Source organism: Orycteropus afer, unplaced genomic scaffold (assembly GCF_000298275.1).
Source record: "Orycteropus afer afer isolate SDZICR_OR568_19922 unplaced genomic scaffold, OryAfe1.0 scaffold00007, whole genome shotgun sequence".
In the NCBI taxonomy this organism is placed as follows: Eukaryota; Metazoa; Chordata; class Mammalia; order Tubulidentata; family Orycteropodidae; genus Orycteropus; species Orycteropus afer.
This window is the reverse complement of record NW_006921594.1, coordinates 12685269-12703477: the sequence shown is the minus strand read 5'-3', so window position 1 is coordinate 12703477 and position 18209 is coordinate 12685269. Positions and strand designations below refer to the sequence as shown.

Below are 18209 nucleotides of genomic sequence, written 5' to 3'. Positions count from 1 at the left end.
GGAAGTAGGAATGCCCAACCTTCCTTCCGAGGAGTGGCTGGTGGGTTTAAACTGCCAGCCTTCTGGTTAGCAGTCAAGTGCCTTAGGCACTACCACACATTAGCAGAATTAAAAAGTTATGTATCATTTAAGTAGTCATTGAAGAATAGTTACGATGTTTCTGGCTTCAGTTTTGATAAATCTGCTTCTGGGCAGGAAATGGTTGCTTCCTGAGGGAAACTTATTGGGCAGAGAGTAATAGAATATTTTCTGTAATAGTTTTGTTTTTGCTTTGTTTTGTTTTCTGTTTTGGTTTTGGTGCTAAACCAAATATATATATAATAATATATTAGAGTCGAGATCATAACTCAGCAAGTATTTAGGTAATCTCTACATAAACTCTAGTGATGAGTAACGTGGGGAACTTACCAACAATGTGATGGGTGTCTTGAAAAGAAACTAGGATTAGTAGTTCTTACTGACTTGGTCATTTTAGGTGCTAAGATTGTATTGGTAGTTTGGTGGGTAATTTTTATGAAGTGGTGATAGATGCAAATATTCTAAAATAGGCTAATTATAATTACTTGCATTCAGATACTGAATATGAGAGTAAATATATAATCATCTCGTTTGTATGTGGTAAGGAAACCTGCACTATGTATTTTTTCTGACAAGACATAATGGCAACATTTCCATTTCTTTGATTTTGTTCACAGAATATAAAGCTAATTATGGTTATTTAAGGAAATAGTCTAGATAAACATAAAGATTATACTTATTTTTTTAACAATAGGAACAGATGTCTCAAGTATTAGATGCCATGTTTGAAAAATTGGTCAAAGAAGGGGAACATGTAATTGATCAAGGTGACGATGGGGACAACTTTTATGTAATTGATAGGTAAGTATTACATAACCTCACTACTGAAAGTTAAAGAACCTTCTGTGTGAAATGTCAATGGTTATAATAGCTAATGAAAATGAATATGTGACAGTTGGTCTTGCCTCTTTACTTTTATTACTACATCAGAGGCACAGTAAGTGTTCTGTGAATATATGCAGTGAAACCACAGCAGATCAAGGAAAGAGGCCTAATTTAGAGAAGGACCTGATTCGTTTCGGTTAGCTTACTCTACGAATCTCAGTAATTTATTGAGAGCCTCCTCATTTGCTAACTTCCATTTGAGAGAGAATATTTAACAATATTAGTATGTCATAGATTCCTATTACAGTACAGATTAGAAGTGTAATACAGAATCTAGGTAGTATTTGAATTATAATATAAATCTATCTCTGTTACTATGTTTTTAAAAATGCTTTTATAAAAACTTCATTTACTATAAAAGTGTAACTTCCTTATGGTTTAAAAAATTCAAGTATTTCACAAGGGTCTAAGGTGAAAAGTCAATCTCTTTCTAGTGCTTTAGCCATGCAGTCAGTAGAGTGAGTAGTTTCTGTGTGTCCAGAAATTATTTATGTGTAATTATATTTGTCTTTGAAATACTTTATAGAGAAATTGCTTTATTTATATTGAAAATCTGATTTCAGAGAAATTGCATTGTGCTTTATTTACCTCATCAAAGAACAATGTGCCTTAAACAATAATTAGTTGAGTCTTAAAATGTAATAGGGAAGCGATTTGAAGTGAGCCTTTATTTTTTCACTTTTATGAAACGATGATGAAGTGTTTCTAGGCAGTTGGTACTATCAGGTCCTCTCCAAGCCTGATTTATCGGATTCCGTCATCTTCTCTGGATAGAGTTGTGTTCAACTCGGTGGCCTTACTGAAAATTATGCTCCTCTGTCTCCTGAGGCCTTAGTTTCATCTTTCATTTATGGGCAGTATCTTTCATACATAAGCTCCTTGAATCTTTTATTCCTGGAGTAGTAAAGGGTTTTCACTAATTCCTTCCTTCCCTCCTCCTTTCCTTGGTGGCCTATAGACCTATTGCCAAGGCTCCAGCCAGGACTGAGATATACTTTGATTTTGGAAAGAACAAAACCAGATACCCCAATTAAAGTCATGATTTTGGCGTCATGTTAACAGCTGTCATCAGTGGAACACCTCAGAAATTCACTCAGCTGTTCAATTGTATTGGATTGTAGTATACATGGTATATGAGAATCCCAAACACAATTCAGTCTTCATCTTCTGTAGTATGTATTTTGACTTTAAGAACTGTGTTCCATTTGAGTGTAGTACATTCCCTTTTCAGTTTGATCCTACTCACCCATTGGACAGATGAAACGACTGGGGATCACAGAAGTGACAAGTCTCAGTTAAGTGTCAGTTAAGGTCACGCAGTCAGTATAGAGCTGACGCCACAGGCAGATCTCCTGGCCTCTGCTCAGACTCTTCCCAGGAAGAGACTGCCGGAGGTCTCATGTATCTCAGAGAGAAAGCCATGTGGAAAAGCAACACACAGTGTCTGAACAGATTTTAGATGGTGTGATTCCAGCTGGACTGGTAACATGGTTAACTCTTGTCTGCACATTTATCCCATTCAAAATAGTAAATGTAGTGAACAGTTTTAGTGCAGAAGAGAAAGTTTGTCCATAGTTGAAAAAAAAATTATTCGTGGAACAAATCCTAGAAGGTAATCTTGGAACAGCCATTGTATCCCTGAATTATATTAACCATCAGTTATTCTCTTCCTTTATTCTTAATACCCTGTGTCTGTTACCTTGTGTTTTTAGTGTTACTGTTTTGTTCCTATTCCTTTACCATACTTAATTCTTTCTGATCTTAAAAGCCATTCCCTTTCCTGCCAACGTTTTTAAAAAATTTTGTATTTGTCAGGGTTTAGCTACAGAATAAACCTAAATAATTCCCCCTCTGTGCCCTCACAGGTCCTTCCTCAGACCTTGACATCATGTTCACTCTGGTAAAACATAGTGTGTGGAAATGCGGTCACCCACCTGAGAATGTAATTTATATAAATACAGGGACTGGTTAATAGATAGGACAGTGATATTCAGGCTAAGTTTTATTTTCCTAAAAAAAGAACCCAATTGAAAACACACACAAACTAAAAAGGGCAGTATCAGATATTTAGTCTGGATTTCTACCACATTTTACTGTAGATCAAGGGTTGGCAGATTTTTTTTCTGTAAAGGGCCAGAGAGTAAAATACGGTAGGTGTTGTAGGCTGTGTTCTCTGTCACGGCTACTCAGCCCTCGGTATTGTGGCACAAAAGTAGCTAGAGGTAATCCATAAACAAGTAAGTGTGTCTGTGTTCCAGTCAAACTTCCTGTATACGAGTAAGCAGACATACAAAAGCATCGTTGACTGACCCCTTGCTTTAGATTATAAAGGCCCTTAGCAAGAACTGCATAATAGTAGTTAACCAAATTGTTACAGGTGTATAATATATATATATATTTTTTAAGTTATTTTCTTCTGATTACAGAAGAAGTCTGTTCATTTTAGAAGCAGACCCTCTTTAACTTAGGGATGGTCTCTGGACTCCCTCAGAGAGCCGCTGTCCGTGGTTTGATATGTGTTCCTCTACTGGTTGTGTATGCATATACCATTTGGTTGTATTCTTAATCATATCCTTGTCATTTATGTTACTGTCTTAAATGTTTGTTGTTTAGTCTCATTTTCCCTAACAGAAGCCTGTATGGTCCATACCCTAATCTAGTTGATGGTCTCTACATGCTCGCCTGGAACAGATGGTGCCTCTGGTGCATGATGATGCCCTTTTATTGCTTCCTGTTGTCAGAGAGGCAGAGGAAGGCAGGGAAAAAAGGTGTTATAGCCCAGGACACTGCTCTAAGATAATGCATTACTGTAATGGGATTTAATGGGCGTTACTTTTACCTTCGTTTGCATATGCTCAACAGAGGAACATTTGATATTTATGTAAAATGTGATGGTGTTGGAAGATGTGTTGGTAACTACGATAATCGTGGAAGCTTTGGCGAACTGGCCTTAATGTACAATACACCCAGAGCAGCTACAATCACTGCTACCTCTCCTGGTGCTCTGTGGGGTTTGGTGAGTAAACTATTTATTTGATTTGAATACTATTATTTGTTAAAAAAAAATATGACAACAGCTAAGTTGAGACAATATTTTAATCTAACAGGTAGGTGTATTTAGGATCATCTCTTACTGAGAATTTATTAAGCAGCTATTGGATGCTGAGTTACAGGGCACCAAGAATGTGGAGTTAAGTCTTCGTGTCCTTTCCCCACTCCCGCAGTCCAGTTAGAAGCCTTCAGGACCTGCCGGCCCTGGGAAAGTCACTCAGACCCAAAATGTTCCTCTCCTACCCACTCTTAAAAAACAGCCGGCCAAACAAATAAAGCCTTTAGTGCTGTTTTCTCAGGTGGCTTTGAGGTGAGTTTTATAATGTGATGAATCAGTGGTTTCCAAAGTGTGGTCCTCTGACCAGGAACAGCTGCATCTCTTGGGAACTTGTTAGAAATGCAAATTCTGGGGCCCACACCCCAGACTTAATCAGAAACCGGGACAGTGGAGTGTCCTCACTGTGTTTGAGCAAAGCCCTCCTGGTCATCAGGGTATGTGCCAGAGTCTGAGAAACCACTACAAACAGATTGTCTGGGTGGTATAAATTGTTAGTAATGACTTTGCATTTAAAAGCAGCTGCAGTACAGAAAAACTGCTCCATGGCTGTGGTAAAAAGCCTGGCTGCACATCAGAATTATCTAGAGTGCTTTTTAAAAAAGAAACAAACAAACTCTTGCCCAGGCCTCACCTGAGACCAATTTAATCAAAACCTCAGGGGGTGGGACCTGGGCATTAGTGCTTTTAACGTAAATTTCTTAATGGTGCTATTTCCACCAGACCTACACATTGGTTTAAAGACATATTTGGGAGGAGATTCATTTCACAGATGCTTTCAGGATGCAAAGTAGCAGGTACCAGTAGAGCTGATTCTGGAAGACAGTAATCATCTGAGAATCTTGTGAAAATGTAGGTTCTGGTTCAGTGGGTCTAGGGTGGGGCCTGAGATCCTGTGTTGCTCGCAAGGACCCTTGAGCACCCAGTGTGGTACCACTGCCGCCTGGTGCTCAGACCACACTTGAAGTTGCATTGATTTAGGAGGCACTGTTTTGATTCCTCAGTTGTTAAAAGCAGTTCACTCTGTGATCTTGACGTGCATTTATTGGATCATTTCTCTCAAATTATTTTGTGGAAGGAAGGAAGACTGCGTTAATATGAAGTTTGTTAACAGTCTTGTTTCCAAGGGCTGGTCATTACAGATGTTAGACACTGCTCAGTCATGACTCACACTGTGACTGTGAAGTGGAACTTGGTGATAAAAATATCTCTTGATCAGAGGAACAAGAAATATTTTATATTTCTTTTTATTAGAACCAGGCTGTTACTGTATACTTCTTAGAAATGTGATGAGTCACTTTTAAGTTGTAGAAGGAGAAGTGGAATTGTTTCTGGTGGAAGAAGACTTATTATCTGAAGTGTTTTAAGGATTGTCGAAGATTTGAATACCTAAAGCCAGCAAAAAAAATGAAAAAAAAACCCCTTCCAAACCAGAGCAAGCATGGTCCACAGGAAGTGTTTGATGTCATCAAATTAGTCAAATAAATCTAGAGTATAGTATGCCTTGTTTTAGTATGGAAAGCTTTATTTAAAAATTTAATGGCATAGTGCCTGAGGCATTTGACTGCTAGGCAGAAGATTGGTGGTTCAAACCCACCAGCCACTCCGTGGAACGAAGACTGGGCAATCTACTTCTGTAAAGATTAATGCCTTGGAAACCCAAAGGGAGTTGCTATGAGTTGGAATCGACTTGATGGCAGTGAGTTTGGTTTTTGGTAATGGAGTTGCCACCCAAGATGAGATTGTCACACAGTAAGATGTCACTTTGGGATGCTGAAAGCTTCCAGCCCTGGTGGAAGCCGTGATGAGATGTAAAGGCCCATCCTTTCCCAGTGTGTATGTATACTGCTTTACTCTCAAGAAGGACTGAGCATTTCCAAAGATTTTTACTATTTACTAAGCCACTCCTCGGAAGGAAGATGGGGCAATCTACTTCCATAGTGATACTGCCTCGGAAACCCAAGGAGGGGTCACTGTGAGTCGGGTCCGACTCAACGGCACACAACAACAACAAGAAGGAACTTTGGTGGTGTGGTGGGTAATGCAGTTGGCGGCTAACCAGAACATCAGTGGTTCAAACCCACCAGCTGCTCCATGAGAGGAAGATGAGGCAATCTACTTCCATAAAGATTTACAGCCTTCAAAACCCAATGGGGTCTCTGTGAGTTGGAATCAACTTAATGGCAGTGGGTTTGGTTTTTGGTTTTTATACATATTACTAAGACACTTGCCTGCTAACCAGATGGCTGGCGGTTCAAACCCACCAGCCACTCCTCGGAAGGAAGGTTGGGCAATCCTACTTCCGTAGTGATACTGCCTCAGAAACCCAAGGAGGGGTCGCTATGAGTCGGGGCCAACTCGACGGCACATAACAACAACAACAACAACAAGCTTTTAAAATGGGTAGCTTGTGATAATTACCTTAGTGTACATGCACAAAAGTAAAAAGTTCTCATTCCAAGCTGAAATCCAGTACCCCTTAAACAATAACTCTCCATTCTCCCCACTGTTTTAACCTGGTAACCACTGTTGTGGGATGCTGTGGAATCATACAGTATTTGTCCTTCTGAGTATGATTTAATTCACTTAGCATAATATTTTCAAGGTTCATCCATATTGTAGCATGTATAAGAACTTCATTTCTTTATGGCTGAATAATATTCCATTGTATTATGCATCACATTTTGTTTATTGTTCATCTGTTGATAGACATTTGGGTTGTTTCACCCTTTTGGCTATTGTAAATAAATCTTCAGTGAACATCGATAGTTAAGTATCCGAGTTCTTGCTTTCAGGTATTTTGTGCATTTATCCAGGAGTGGAATTGGAAGGTCATCTGGTAATTCTTTCTGTTTAATGTTTTGAGGAATCACTAAAATGTTTTGCACAGTGGCTGCACCATTTTACTCCCATCCAGTAATGGATGAGAGTCAATTTCTCCATATCCTCTCCAACACTCATTTGCCCTCTTTTTTTGATAATAGACATCCTAATATGGGAGCTCTGGTAGCATAGTGCCTAAGACATTTGACTGCTAACCAGAAGGCTGATGGTTTAAACCCACCATCCACTCCTTGGAAGGAAGGTTGGGCAATCTACTTCCATAGTAATACCGCCTCGGCAACCCAAGGAGGGCTCACTATGAGTCAGGACTGACTCGATGGCACATCATAACAACAATGTGCATGAAATGGTACCTCATTGTGGTTTTGATTTGCATTTCCTTCGTATATCTTTGGTGAAATGTCTGTTCGAGACCTTTGCCCTTTTCAAATTGGATTGTTTGCCTTTTTGTTTTTGATAAACCTGTTGTTTAAAGAGCAACTTGTCTAACTAGTCCCTTGTCAGAGAAAGTCAAGTAGAAAAAAATATGTTCTCTTAATGGTCAACAGTTGGCACTCTAGTGTATAAGTACAGATGTAAGATAAACAAATTGCAAAAGTCTTTTATGGAATAGTCTAACTTTGTAAATATTTGGTCACTGTTAACCTTAGAATATTGTCCAATCTACAAGACCATGCTGATGGTTCATTGAAATGACTAGGATGAAAGTATTTCAAATTGGACTTTCTGGACTTTATATATTTCAGTGGATATGAAGGGGTGAGCTTCTAATAGAACAATCTTCCAGAGACATATAGCTCATTATGATTAATTTCTAAATTGTTAAACTATTTCTGGTCTTCTCTGGTTTTGCAATAACCTCTTTTCTAAAAACAGTGTTGCAACTAATCTGCAAACCTGACTGTCAGAATTAGTTAACCTTTTATGAAATATAGCTCATATATGTGGTGGTTAAGTTTGTGTGTCAACTTGGCTGGACCTGGTTGACTGGCTGGGCAGCTGGATGTAGTTATTCCCCGTGCGAGATTGGTAATTAACTCTGTGGTGGAATCCATTGGAGCAGCTAAGTAGCTGCTTTGGGTATGTGATCTGCTTCCCATATATAAGAAGCAACTTTGGGAATGGTCTCTAGCTTATGGCACGCTTGAACCCTGCATGTAGCTGTGTCGTTGTTCAGCAGCCTGCCATGCTCTGCCAACCTTGGGACTTTAAGTGGACTTGAAAAAATGGCCTGCCATGTGGTTTGGTAACATCGGGACTGTGCAGTTTTATTTGTCGACTTTGGGCTTATTAGCCTCAGCAGCCAGCAGCTGCCTGAGTGAAGAGATGCCTCTAGCTTCAGTGGGCTGGGAACAAGAGGCAGAGCTGAAGCCCAAGGTCGAGGGGCTTTCACCCAGCCCCTAGAGCCTGGCACTTAGAACTTGGACTTTAACCCTCCCAGAGAATAAACTCCTGTTTGTTCAAGTCATCCCATTTGTGGTATATTCTTGTCAGAATGCCACTAGGTAACCAAAACAATATGTATCTGTAAATAAGGAGCTCTGGTGGCATAATGCTTAAGGCATTTGACTGCTAACCAGAAGGTTGGTGGTTCAAACTTACCAGCCACTCTGCAGAAGGAAGACTGGACAATCTACTTCCATAAAGATTTACTGCCTTGGAACCCAGTGTGGGGGTCACTGTGAGTCAGAATCAATTCTGTAGCAATGAGTTTGGTTGTATCTATAAATAGGGATTTTGACTCATTAAAAACTAGGACCTCAGAAAAACTCAAACCCTCCCCCCCCTTTTTTAAGCACTGCAGTTGATTCTCTTGCAGAGCCAGATTGGGAAATTATTTTAATCTTTTTGAAATAATTATTCTGTAAATTTTTCTCTTTTTTAAATTATTAAAGTCCAAATTGCAGGCAATACAAAATTGTAATAAACTAAATTGGGGAACAGAATGTTTAATTTCCTAGGGACTTACACACTGGCATTTTTCCACATTTCACCAGTTCATTTAAATTTAGTCTTAAATATGTTGGCATAGTGTTTTATTAGTTACATAACATACCCAGTGAGCTTTATTTTATTAGAATAGTATAATTGTTTAACAGTGGATACCAAACTAACATAATTATAGGGTTCTTATTTAAGAATTAAAATAATGTTTTGTGAGAAATTTTTTTAAATAAAATTTACCAGAAAAAATTTTTTGAACTGGTACCCTGAAGAATTTTGCTAGTTCTGTATCTTTGAAGTAATGTAGTAAAATGTAAATAGGAACATGAGAAATACTAGACTTAGACCTTACTCAAAAGGCTGGAGTGTCTCTGGGCTTTCAGATCTTTCTAAAGAAAACTCTGACATACCGTGGATGTGACAGAGAACCTGCCAAAAATCATCTCTAAAGATCTCTTACGCTGTAATTACTTATGATTTTAAAACATTTTCTAACAGTGTTTTTCCTATATTGTTTACTGTAACCTTCATTGAGAAACACAGTAAGAAACACCATGACCAGTACATACTTTTTGTGTGTATGTGAGGATTTGTGTATAACAAAAATAAATAACAATGCTGTGAGAGATTTCTGTTCTGTTTTATTTTTTATGAAAATACTGGTCATGTGCCACCCGATTGACTTTTGCAAACTTCTGGGACCTCACAGAAAAAGAACCCTGTGTTAACACACACATGCACACACACAGACACATAAAGGAGCTGTGCTGGTACAGTGGTTAAAACCTTTCACTGCCAACCAAAAGGTCGGTAGTTTGTAAACCACCAGCTGCTCTGGGAGAAGGATGAGACAGGCTGCTTTCATAAAAATGTGTAGCCTTGGAGACCCTGTGGGGCAGTCCTGGAGAGTTGCTATGAGTCAAAATTGGATGGCAGCAGATTTTATTTATATACATTTTGTATTAAAAGATATATATAATTGTATATAAAAATGGTGAAACAGCGCCTCCTTGTGGGTATAGCTCAATTATAAGTTGGTTGAATCTCTTCTGGGTAAGAGTGAACTGATGCATCCTTTAAAAAAAGAAAAAATACTTTACATGGTTCTATATTATGCTTTATGCTTGAAGAAATAAAAATCTGAAATGAGTTACACTAAGAGTACAATTTTTTAATCTTCTTTTCAAATTTTTCAATTATTGTTTGTTCCTTTAATAAATAAAATGAAATTACATGTTCAAACAGTATTTTTTTCCCATAAAAATTTACCTTTTATCTGTCTTTGTATTTTGATATTCCCCCTTTAGGACAGGGTAACCTTCAGGAGAATAATTGTAAAAAACAATGCCAAAAAGAGAAAAATGTATGAAAGCTTTATTGAATCACTGCCATTCCTTAAATCTTTGGAGGTAAGTTTGTATATGTGTATGCTTTTATTGTATTTTAGTTTAAAAGTTTTTATTTTGTTAGGAATTTTTAGTTCTTTGGAAAAGTTCCTTTGAATAAAAATGTGTCCATATTTTCATTTGGAAAAATCAAATAATGTTGTTTTTATAACTCAGTATTTATTTGTTTATTTGTTTTATTGTGATTTGGGTGAAAGCTTACAGAGCAAAGTGGTTTTCCATTCCACAATTCATACACATTTTGTTTGTGACATTCATTGCAATCGCCACAGCATGGCAGCACTCCTCCGACTTCCTCCTGTGTTTACCACTTCCCTTTATCCTTCTTTCCTGTCTTCTGAGCTTTATCCCTGGGCAAATGCTACCCCTTTTGATTTGGGATCCTTGAATATGGTTGGTTGGTCTAAGGAATGCGTTCCTCCCTGGTGTTAATTGTTTAGCTTGTAATACTGTCTTTTCTTTGGCTGAGAGTTGAGTCATGGGGGAGGGGAGGGGGCGTGTTCCAGGCTTGAAGGGTGTCTAAGGGCCATAGTCTCAAGGGTTCCACCGTCTTCATCAGAACAAAAAGTGTGGTGTTTTTTATAATTTTGAGTTTTATTCCACATTTTTTGCTCCCACTCCATCCTGGGCTTCCTATTACGACCCCTTTCAAAGTGGTGATGTGCTCTTTATTTTAAACCAGACTTAACACAATCGCGTAAAAGAAGTCAACGGTATCCTTTCTATACTTTAAACGTATAGATAAAGATGTGTAGATAGACCTTCATAGGGAGAGTTATCTAACTACAGGATGTCCTCATCTCTCCTTCTCAGCTGCCCTTGCTGTTTAATTCCCCTTTCCTTTCCTCTTAAAGTTGGTATTCCAGGGCTTATCTTTGGTCCTTTGGCCTTTTCAGTCTATGTTTACTCATTTGGTGAGCTTGTGAAGTCCTCTGGCTTTAAATGCTACCTTTATGCTGATGCCTCCTAAATTGACATCACCAAGTAAGGCTTCTCCCTTGAATTCTGAGTCATCTACCCAACTGCCTATTTAACATCTCCTTTTGGATGTCTAATAGACACCTCAGAACTAACATATCCCAAGTCTACTCCTACCCTGTCTTCATCTTAGTAGACGGCAGCTCCCTCATCTAGTGTCTCAGGCCAGAAACCTTGGAGCTGGTACTGACTCATCTTTTTCCCCTACCCACGTGCAATCTGTTAGCACTCTTATCTGTTCTGTCTTCAGAATATATCCCGCATCTGATCGTTCCCACCCGTTTCCTTACCATCATCATAGTATGAGCCATCATCACTTCTTGTCTAGCTTATTGAAGCCGCCAGCATAATCCAGTTAGCACCCAAGATAGACCATGTCACTCTTCTGTTTTAAGTCCTTCCTCACAAAGAGCACAAGGCCCTACGCAGTCTGCCCTCTGCCCACTCCATTCTCCTGACCTCGTTTCCCACTGCGCTCTGCTCATCACGCCACTCCAGACATACTGGTTTTTTCACTGCTTCTTAAATGTGACAACCCCTTGCCTACTTCAGGGCCTTTGTACTTAAACTTTGTCTTTGTCTCAGATGTCCTCCTACATGTCTCCCAGGCTCATTTCTTTAGCTCCTTCATTGCTTAACCCGATGTCTTCTCAGCGAGACCAGCTCTTAGGCTTTTATCTCTGAAGTTGGAGACTTTTAGGGGAGAGAGAGAAAGTGGGTTTTGTTACCCTGTAAATACAACTTTACTCTCCATACGTCATTGTTAAACTGAATGTTTTTCTATATACTTTAGTCTCATATTTGAAATATTTTTCAAGCAATTAAAGAAGACATATATATGTAGACACAATGTCTTATAAAGCAGCGAATGTCTTAATATTAGTACTTGTCCTTTCTAGTATCTCTTGGTTGGGTTTTCAGATTATGCCTGGTGGACTCTTTGGCCACATTGCAGAATGCACGTTAGGCAGCTGATCTTCTCTAGTGGCATATCTCTTTAAATATAAACAGGCGTGGTGTTGGAAATCCAAGTACCTTCAGAGCTAGTCAAGTAGTGTAAAGAGAAGAGCAAGGCAGGAGGGAACTTTGATAACTTGGAGGACACGTGCTCCATCTACAGGGACTGCTATTCCACCCCAGTCTGTTGTTTCCGTGTGGAAATACGGGCCAACCATTGCTGAATCTTCTCTTTCTCAAGAGAAGCTGGAAGTCCAAATTATGATGAGAGATTTCTTTTTAAATGCTACTAGTTAATATAATAAACACACACATACCACTGACCTTATTTGATCTATACATTACCAGTTTTTGACCTTTGAAATAGTTCAGATTACCCACTAGTCTGTTTCTCTTTGTATTGCCTTTTTCCTGTGTAGTTTTCCGAACGTCTGAAAGTGGTAGATGTCATAGGCACCAAAGTGTACAACGATGGAGAACAAATCATTGCTCAGGTATAATTTTTTTTTATGTGAGGGAGTTTGGGGTTGTATTCAAAAAGGTTTTTATACATTCTAAATGGTGATAATTTTCTCAGTATTTCTATAATTATGTAGTGGTGGATTTAATAAATATTACCTCTACCAATTGACCCGATAAAAAGGGTTTGATTTATAGCCATTAAACTGTTTACATGTCTTTGCTTATATAATTAACTACTAATGAATATTCATGAAACCATGCAATGGCTTTCTGCTTGATTTTATATTGGTGCGTGATGTGAAATTCATATGTATATAGAGAATGAGATGCCATTCATAACAGGAACAAACCAGTTGAGTGTTCCACGAGGTTAATGAGGATCCAGAAGGTCCATTGGGGGCTATTGTAGAGTTTTGCAGGAGTGCGAGGAGCTCAAGATGAAACCTCCTGAGGCTGCTCCCTGATAACATTAGCTCAGATGGAAACACACTGCACCATAAACTCCACTGGCCTCTGGGCACTAAATGGGTCTACATGTAATTTAACCCCTAAAGCTTCTCTAAAATCCCAGTTGGAACCAATAGTTTTACATACCTTAGTAGAAGAGGGGTACCAAGAAGCAGGCCTGGTGCACGTTGTTGGTGTTCACAGATAGAGCATGCAGGTAATAAACACCGTGTTTCATAGTTGCCTTTTTAAAGCATTGAGCAAGTGATTCAAGTGAATTTTCTAAATAGATTCTGTAGTTTTTGGATCTTAGTATTATACTCTGCCATTCTCCATCTAAAATACTGACTTTTTGGATCTTAGTATTATACTCTATCATTCTTCATCTAAGATACTGACTATTCCTTTCACATATAAAACAAGGTTCAAGGTCTGTGAGGCTGAGGAAAGGATCATTGTTGGAAGACAAACAAGTAAATCTCTCTCTTTTTATTTTTCTACACACATAAGGATTAGAGCAGCCAGGGAGCAAGGCTTAGGTTCTGCTTTAGAAACTGATAAATAACAAAGCCCACCAGTTGCTATTTGAGCCGGTGCTAACTCATGGCGACCCCTGTGTGTCAGAGCAGAACTGTGCTCCGTAGGTTTTTCACGGCTGTGACCTTTCATAAGATCAGCAGGCTTTTCTGAGGCACCTCTTTGGAAAAAACAACAAAAAAACTCACTGCCATCAAGTCGAGTCTGACTCACAGCAACCCCCATTGGGTTTCCAAGGCTGTAAATCTTTGTGGAACTAGATTGTCCCATCTTCCTTCCATGGAGAGGCTGGTGGGTTTGAACTGCTGACCTTCTGCTTAGCAGCCAAATGCCTTGTTTACCATGTCACCAGAGCTCCTTAAGCTTCTCTGGGTTGGTTCAAGTCACCAACCTTTTGGTTAGTAGCCAAGCACTAACCTTTTGGACCACCAATGGAGAACAAAATAGAGCACTTTTAAAAGGATTATTTAAGTTTTTATTTTGAAATAGTTATTCACAGGAAGTTATGTAATAGTGCAGAGGTCATATGTACTCTTCACCCAGTTTTTCCCAGTGGTAACATCTTCCATCACTGTAGTACAATATCCAAACCAGGAAGTTGCCACTGGTACAATCCTGTTTTATGTGCAGTTAGAGCATGTAACTTAGAGCGTCTAAACTTAGAAACTTTGGGTTTATTAAATATATTTTTAGATCATAGTTGTCTTTTAATTATTTATACACATACATGTTTGTAACTATGTTATATAAGTCTAGATTCAACATTATTTTTGTGATAGAATGTACTAAATTTATTGAATTATACTAAAGAGTTTTGAAATCCTGTTTCTCCAGAACCAGTTTGAGAGGCTCGAGAGTCAGTACCTATGTGTTATCATCATAGTGTATATATAGTCTTTAATTCAGAAGGCATCATTGGAAATCAAGGTAGACTTTCTTGAAATAAAAATTTTAAAAAGCATATGTAGTTAGACATGGCAATCCTGTAAAATTCTCCTGAAAGCTCTGTTAGAAGCCTTGAGGGAGATTGTCAGCAGCTTGGAGTCTGAGTCTAGTCCCTGATAACTGCAGTGAAAGTCAAGGTCCACACCTCAAAACCAAACTCACTGCTATGAGTTGTTTCAGACTCATGGCGACCCCTCCTTGGGTTTCCAAGGCGCTATCTCTGTGGAAGTAGACTGCCCAATCTTGCTTCCAAAGAGTGGCTGGTGGGTTTGAACCACCAGTCTTCTGGTTAGCAGTCAAATGCCTTAAGCACTACGCCACCAGAGCTCCCAGGTCCACACCTCCTACTTCCTAAAAGGTCTGATTGCTTTCTCGTCTTTGTGAGTAGTCCGGTCATTTTGAATCACTGTGCTAATGCTCGTTTTGTTACGAGGACACGGGGCCACAGGTAGTCCTCCTGAGGCCACAGGATCTCTTGGCACATTCCACCTTACCAGGAAGATGCTGCTGGGACACAGAGCAGTGTTGCCATTGCTAACTCTGTAGGCTGTTACTCAGGCTGAAGTTTGGGTGAAATCCTTATCCCAGTGTCATTTGCCATATCTTCTTTGCTGGTTGGTTATATTTTAGCAGAAATGCTGCAGTAGGCAGTGTATGATTTCAAACAGTTTAACAAATGAAACCATTACTATAAAATTGTCAACAGGAACCTCTCAATTAGGAATTAAGATACCCCGTTTTGATGGGTTTTCACTTTTGAATCGGATTACTGTCAAATAAGTATGCATTTTCACCCTGGTTTTGTTTTTATTCTTGTAGGGAGATTTGGCTGATTCTTTTTTCATTGTAGAATCTGGAGAGGTGAAAATTACTATGAAAAGGAAGGTAAGTGTTGTTAAGTCATAAAAAACCCGTATAATATTAGCAGGGAACATAGTAGAATCTCTGTCTCCCTCTTTTTTTTTTTTTAAGTTTAGGCTCAGGTTACCCTCTGTTTTTCCCTTGACAGGGGAAATCAGAAGTGGAAGAGAACGGAGCAGTCGAAATCGCTCGATGTTCTCGGGGACAGTATTTCGGAGAGCTTGCCCTGGTAACTAACAAGCCTCGAGCAGCTTCTGCACACGCCATCGGGACAGTCAAGTGTTTAGGTAGGAATCGCAACAGTGGGCATGTTTCTCCTGGTTGAAATGGTTATGTTTACACTTGATATACGCATGTTGTATGGGTCAGTTTTTGGGGTTCACAAGTTTTATGGTCACCACAAAATGTGACAAGGTTAGGTTTCAATAAAAATAATTTGTGTGTAATTTTCTTTGAAAATTTTCACATCCCACCATATTGTTCTTTTGTATATACATAAAATAACATCTTATTTGAGTGTTTAAAATAAGAACTCCAAGTACCTAGTTTTGTATCTAATCTTTAAAATAAATAACATACATTACGTTCACAGCAGCATTTGTATAGAGCACCTTAGGGGCTGCAGACAAGTTGGAGTGTCGGAGACTGCGTCCTCTTCCTGGCACTGCAGAACAGAGGCTCAGGTTTGTCAGAATCAGAGTTTTCCTTGTGGTTTAGCTGTTTATTTCTCACACCACATAAGAGCATATCAGAAATTTCATCTTCAACTGCAAGACATCTATACACACCCTGAAGCACAGATTTTATACCTGAGAAATAACTTACTTTAACAATGAAAAATACACTTCAGGAAGTGGCAATATGGGTGACATTTTCTTTAAATAAGAGAATTGATGGCATAGTAGTTAGCCTCTCGATGCTCTTCATCTGCAATTCATCTTCAATAGAATAAACTTAGTTTCAGTATTCTTAAGAATTAATGTTCTCAAGAATTAAGAGTCTCAGAATCAACTTCTTAGAGAAGTCCATTTTTGAAAGGTTTTGAAATAAGTATAATATTAATCAAATGGGGAAAAAAGACGATTAGAAACTGACAGGTAATTTCCCTAAGTGAGTAGAGAGATTAGACAGTAAAAGTAAAGGTAATGTGAAATTCCATTAATTTTTTTCTAGAATAAATTATATAAAAGAAAATTTGAGAAATTCAGAAAAATGTAGTAAAAACTAAGACTTGCCCACACCACCCCAACTCAGTGATTGAGCCATTGCTGTCAAGTAGTCCTTCTGGTGTCGTATATTCACACAAGTTTCGCCAATTTAAAACAATTTTGTTAATGCTTTTTTCATTCATTATAAAACTCCAAAAATAGCTCAGGTATATTCTCATTTATTACAGGAAGTTTTTATATCCTATTAGGATATAAAATTATTTAATCATTCCTCATTGGTAAATATCTTGAGGGTTTTGTTTCTGATTCTGTATTATAAATAAAGCTACATGGACTATTTTGGGGTATAGAAAGCTTTTCCTTACGGTTTTCAGAATTGTCTGGTTTTGTTGTTTTTAATGGCTTTTGATATATATGGCTGTACTACTTTTAAAATGTTATTTGTACCAATTTACAGTCCTACCAGCACTGCAAGAATGCCTGTTTACCTTATTTTGTATACATCATTTTTACCTTTGCAGATTTGAAAAGCAAAAAGATGTTTTAATTTGCAGTTTTATGTTTGAGAGTGTGATATTTTTTTTACACGTATGTACTGTAATTTAAGTTTTGAAATGCATGAGACAGGCAAGCAAAGTGACATACCGACAGAGTGAACGGAAAGCATTTTGGCTGCCATTTTGAAATGACCAGATGATAGTATAAAAGAACGAAAATTATAAAAGCTAACATTTGGTTTTCACAACATGGCACTAGAAACCCTAAGAAGGAAAAACAAGATCCAAACATCTTTCTTGCCTTTGAGGAGTTCATAATACTAAGGTGGAGGCTTCAGAATGAATTTATTTTTCCAAATCTCAGGCCCTTACCGTGACGGTCATTTCTTATTTTCTCAGCCTGGACCAGGACCCTCCCACCAGCCTAGCATTGCACACCGTACTGTGGAGGGGGCTTAGAGTATGGCTGGAGGTGACCCTGGCTGCTTCCTTTTGCAGTGGGATGTTTTGATCTTTACGCTTTTTTTTCTTGTACTTTGCAATATTTATCTAAAAATCCCACTGTGTTATTGACATACGCAGAATGGGTATCATAAGTGACTTAGAAATTCTGCAGATTTGCAAAGATTATTTATTTTTCTTTAATTCTCCCCTTTTCTCAGCCATGGATGTGCAAGCATTTGAAAGGCTTCTGGGACCTTGCATGGAAATTATGAAAAGGAACATCACCACCTATGAAGAACAGTTAGTTGCCCTGTTTGGAACAAATATGGATATAGTTGAACCCACTGCATGAAGCAAAAGTATGGAGGAAGAAGACCCATAGTGACAAATACACAGTAGTGGTTAGTCCACTGAGAATGTGTGTGTGTAGATGCCAAGCATTTTCTGTGATTTCAGGTTTTTTTCCTTTTTTTACTTTTACAATGTATTAGTAAACAGAGTAGTGATTTAATAGTCAATAGGCTTTAACATCACTTTCTAAGTACTTAGATCATAAAAAATTCTAAATACTGATAAAAATGACTTTCTACTCCATACAATTAGGATTTGACTTTATTCAAATGATTGTGATACAGTGAAAAGAATCAGT

At 38.3% G+C, this 18209-nt stretch overlaps 1 protein-coding gene across 1 annotated transcript in view; it reads left to right on the top strand.

Annotated features, from left to right (window-relative positions):
* The window catches only part of PRKAR2B (protein kinase cAMP-dependent type II regulatory subunit beta), a 129445-nt gene extending 111533 nt beyond the window's left edge, over positions 1 to 17912 (top strand). The window contains exons 7-13 of the mRNA XM_042781369.1: positions 773 to 879; positions 3826 to 3979; positions 10165 to 10266; positions 12618 to 12692; positions 15409 to 15474; positions 15599 to 15737; positions 17779 to 17912. Coding sequence (XP_042637303.1) covers positions 773 to 879; positions 3826 to 3979; positions 10165 to 10266; positions 12618 to 12692; positions 15409 to 15474; positions 15599 to 15737; positions 17779 to 17912 — 777 coding nt within the window. The remainder of the gene's footprint in view (positions 1 to 772; positions 880 to 3825; positions 3980 to 10164; positions 10267 to 12617; positions 12693 to 15408; positions 15475 to 15598; positions 15738 to 17778) is intronic.
* Positions 17913 to 18209: the final 297 nt, after the last annotated feature.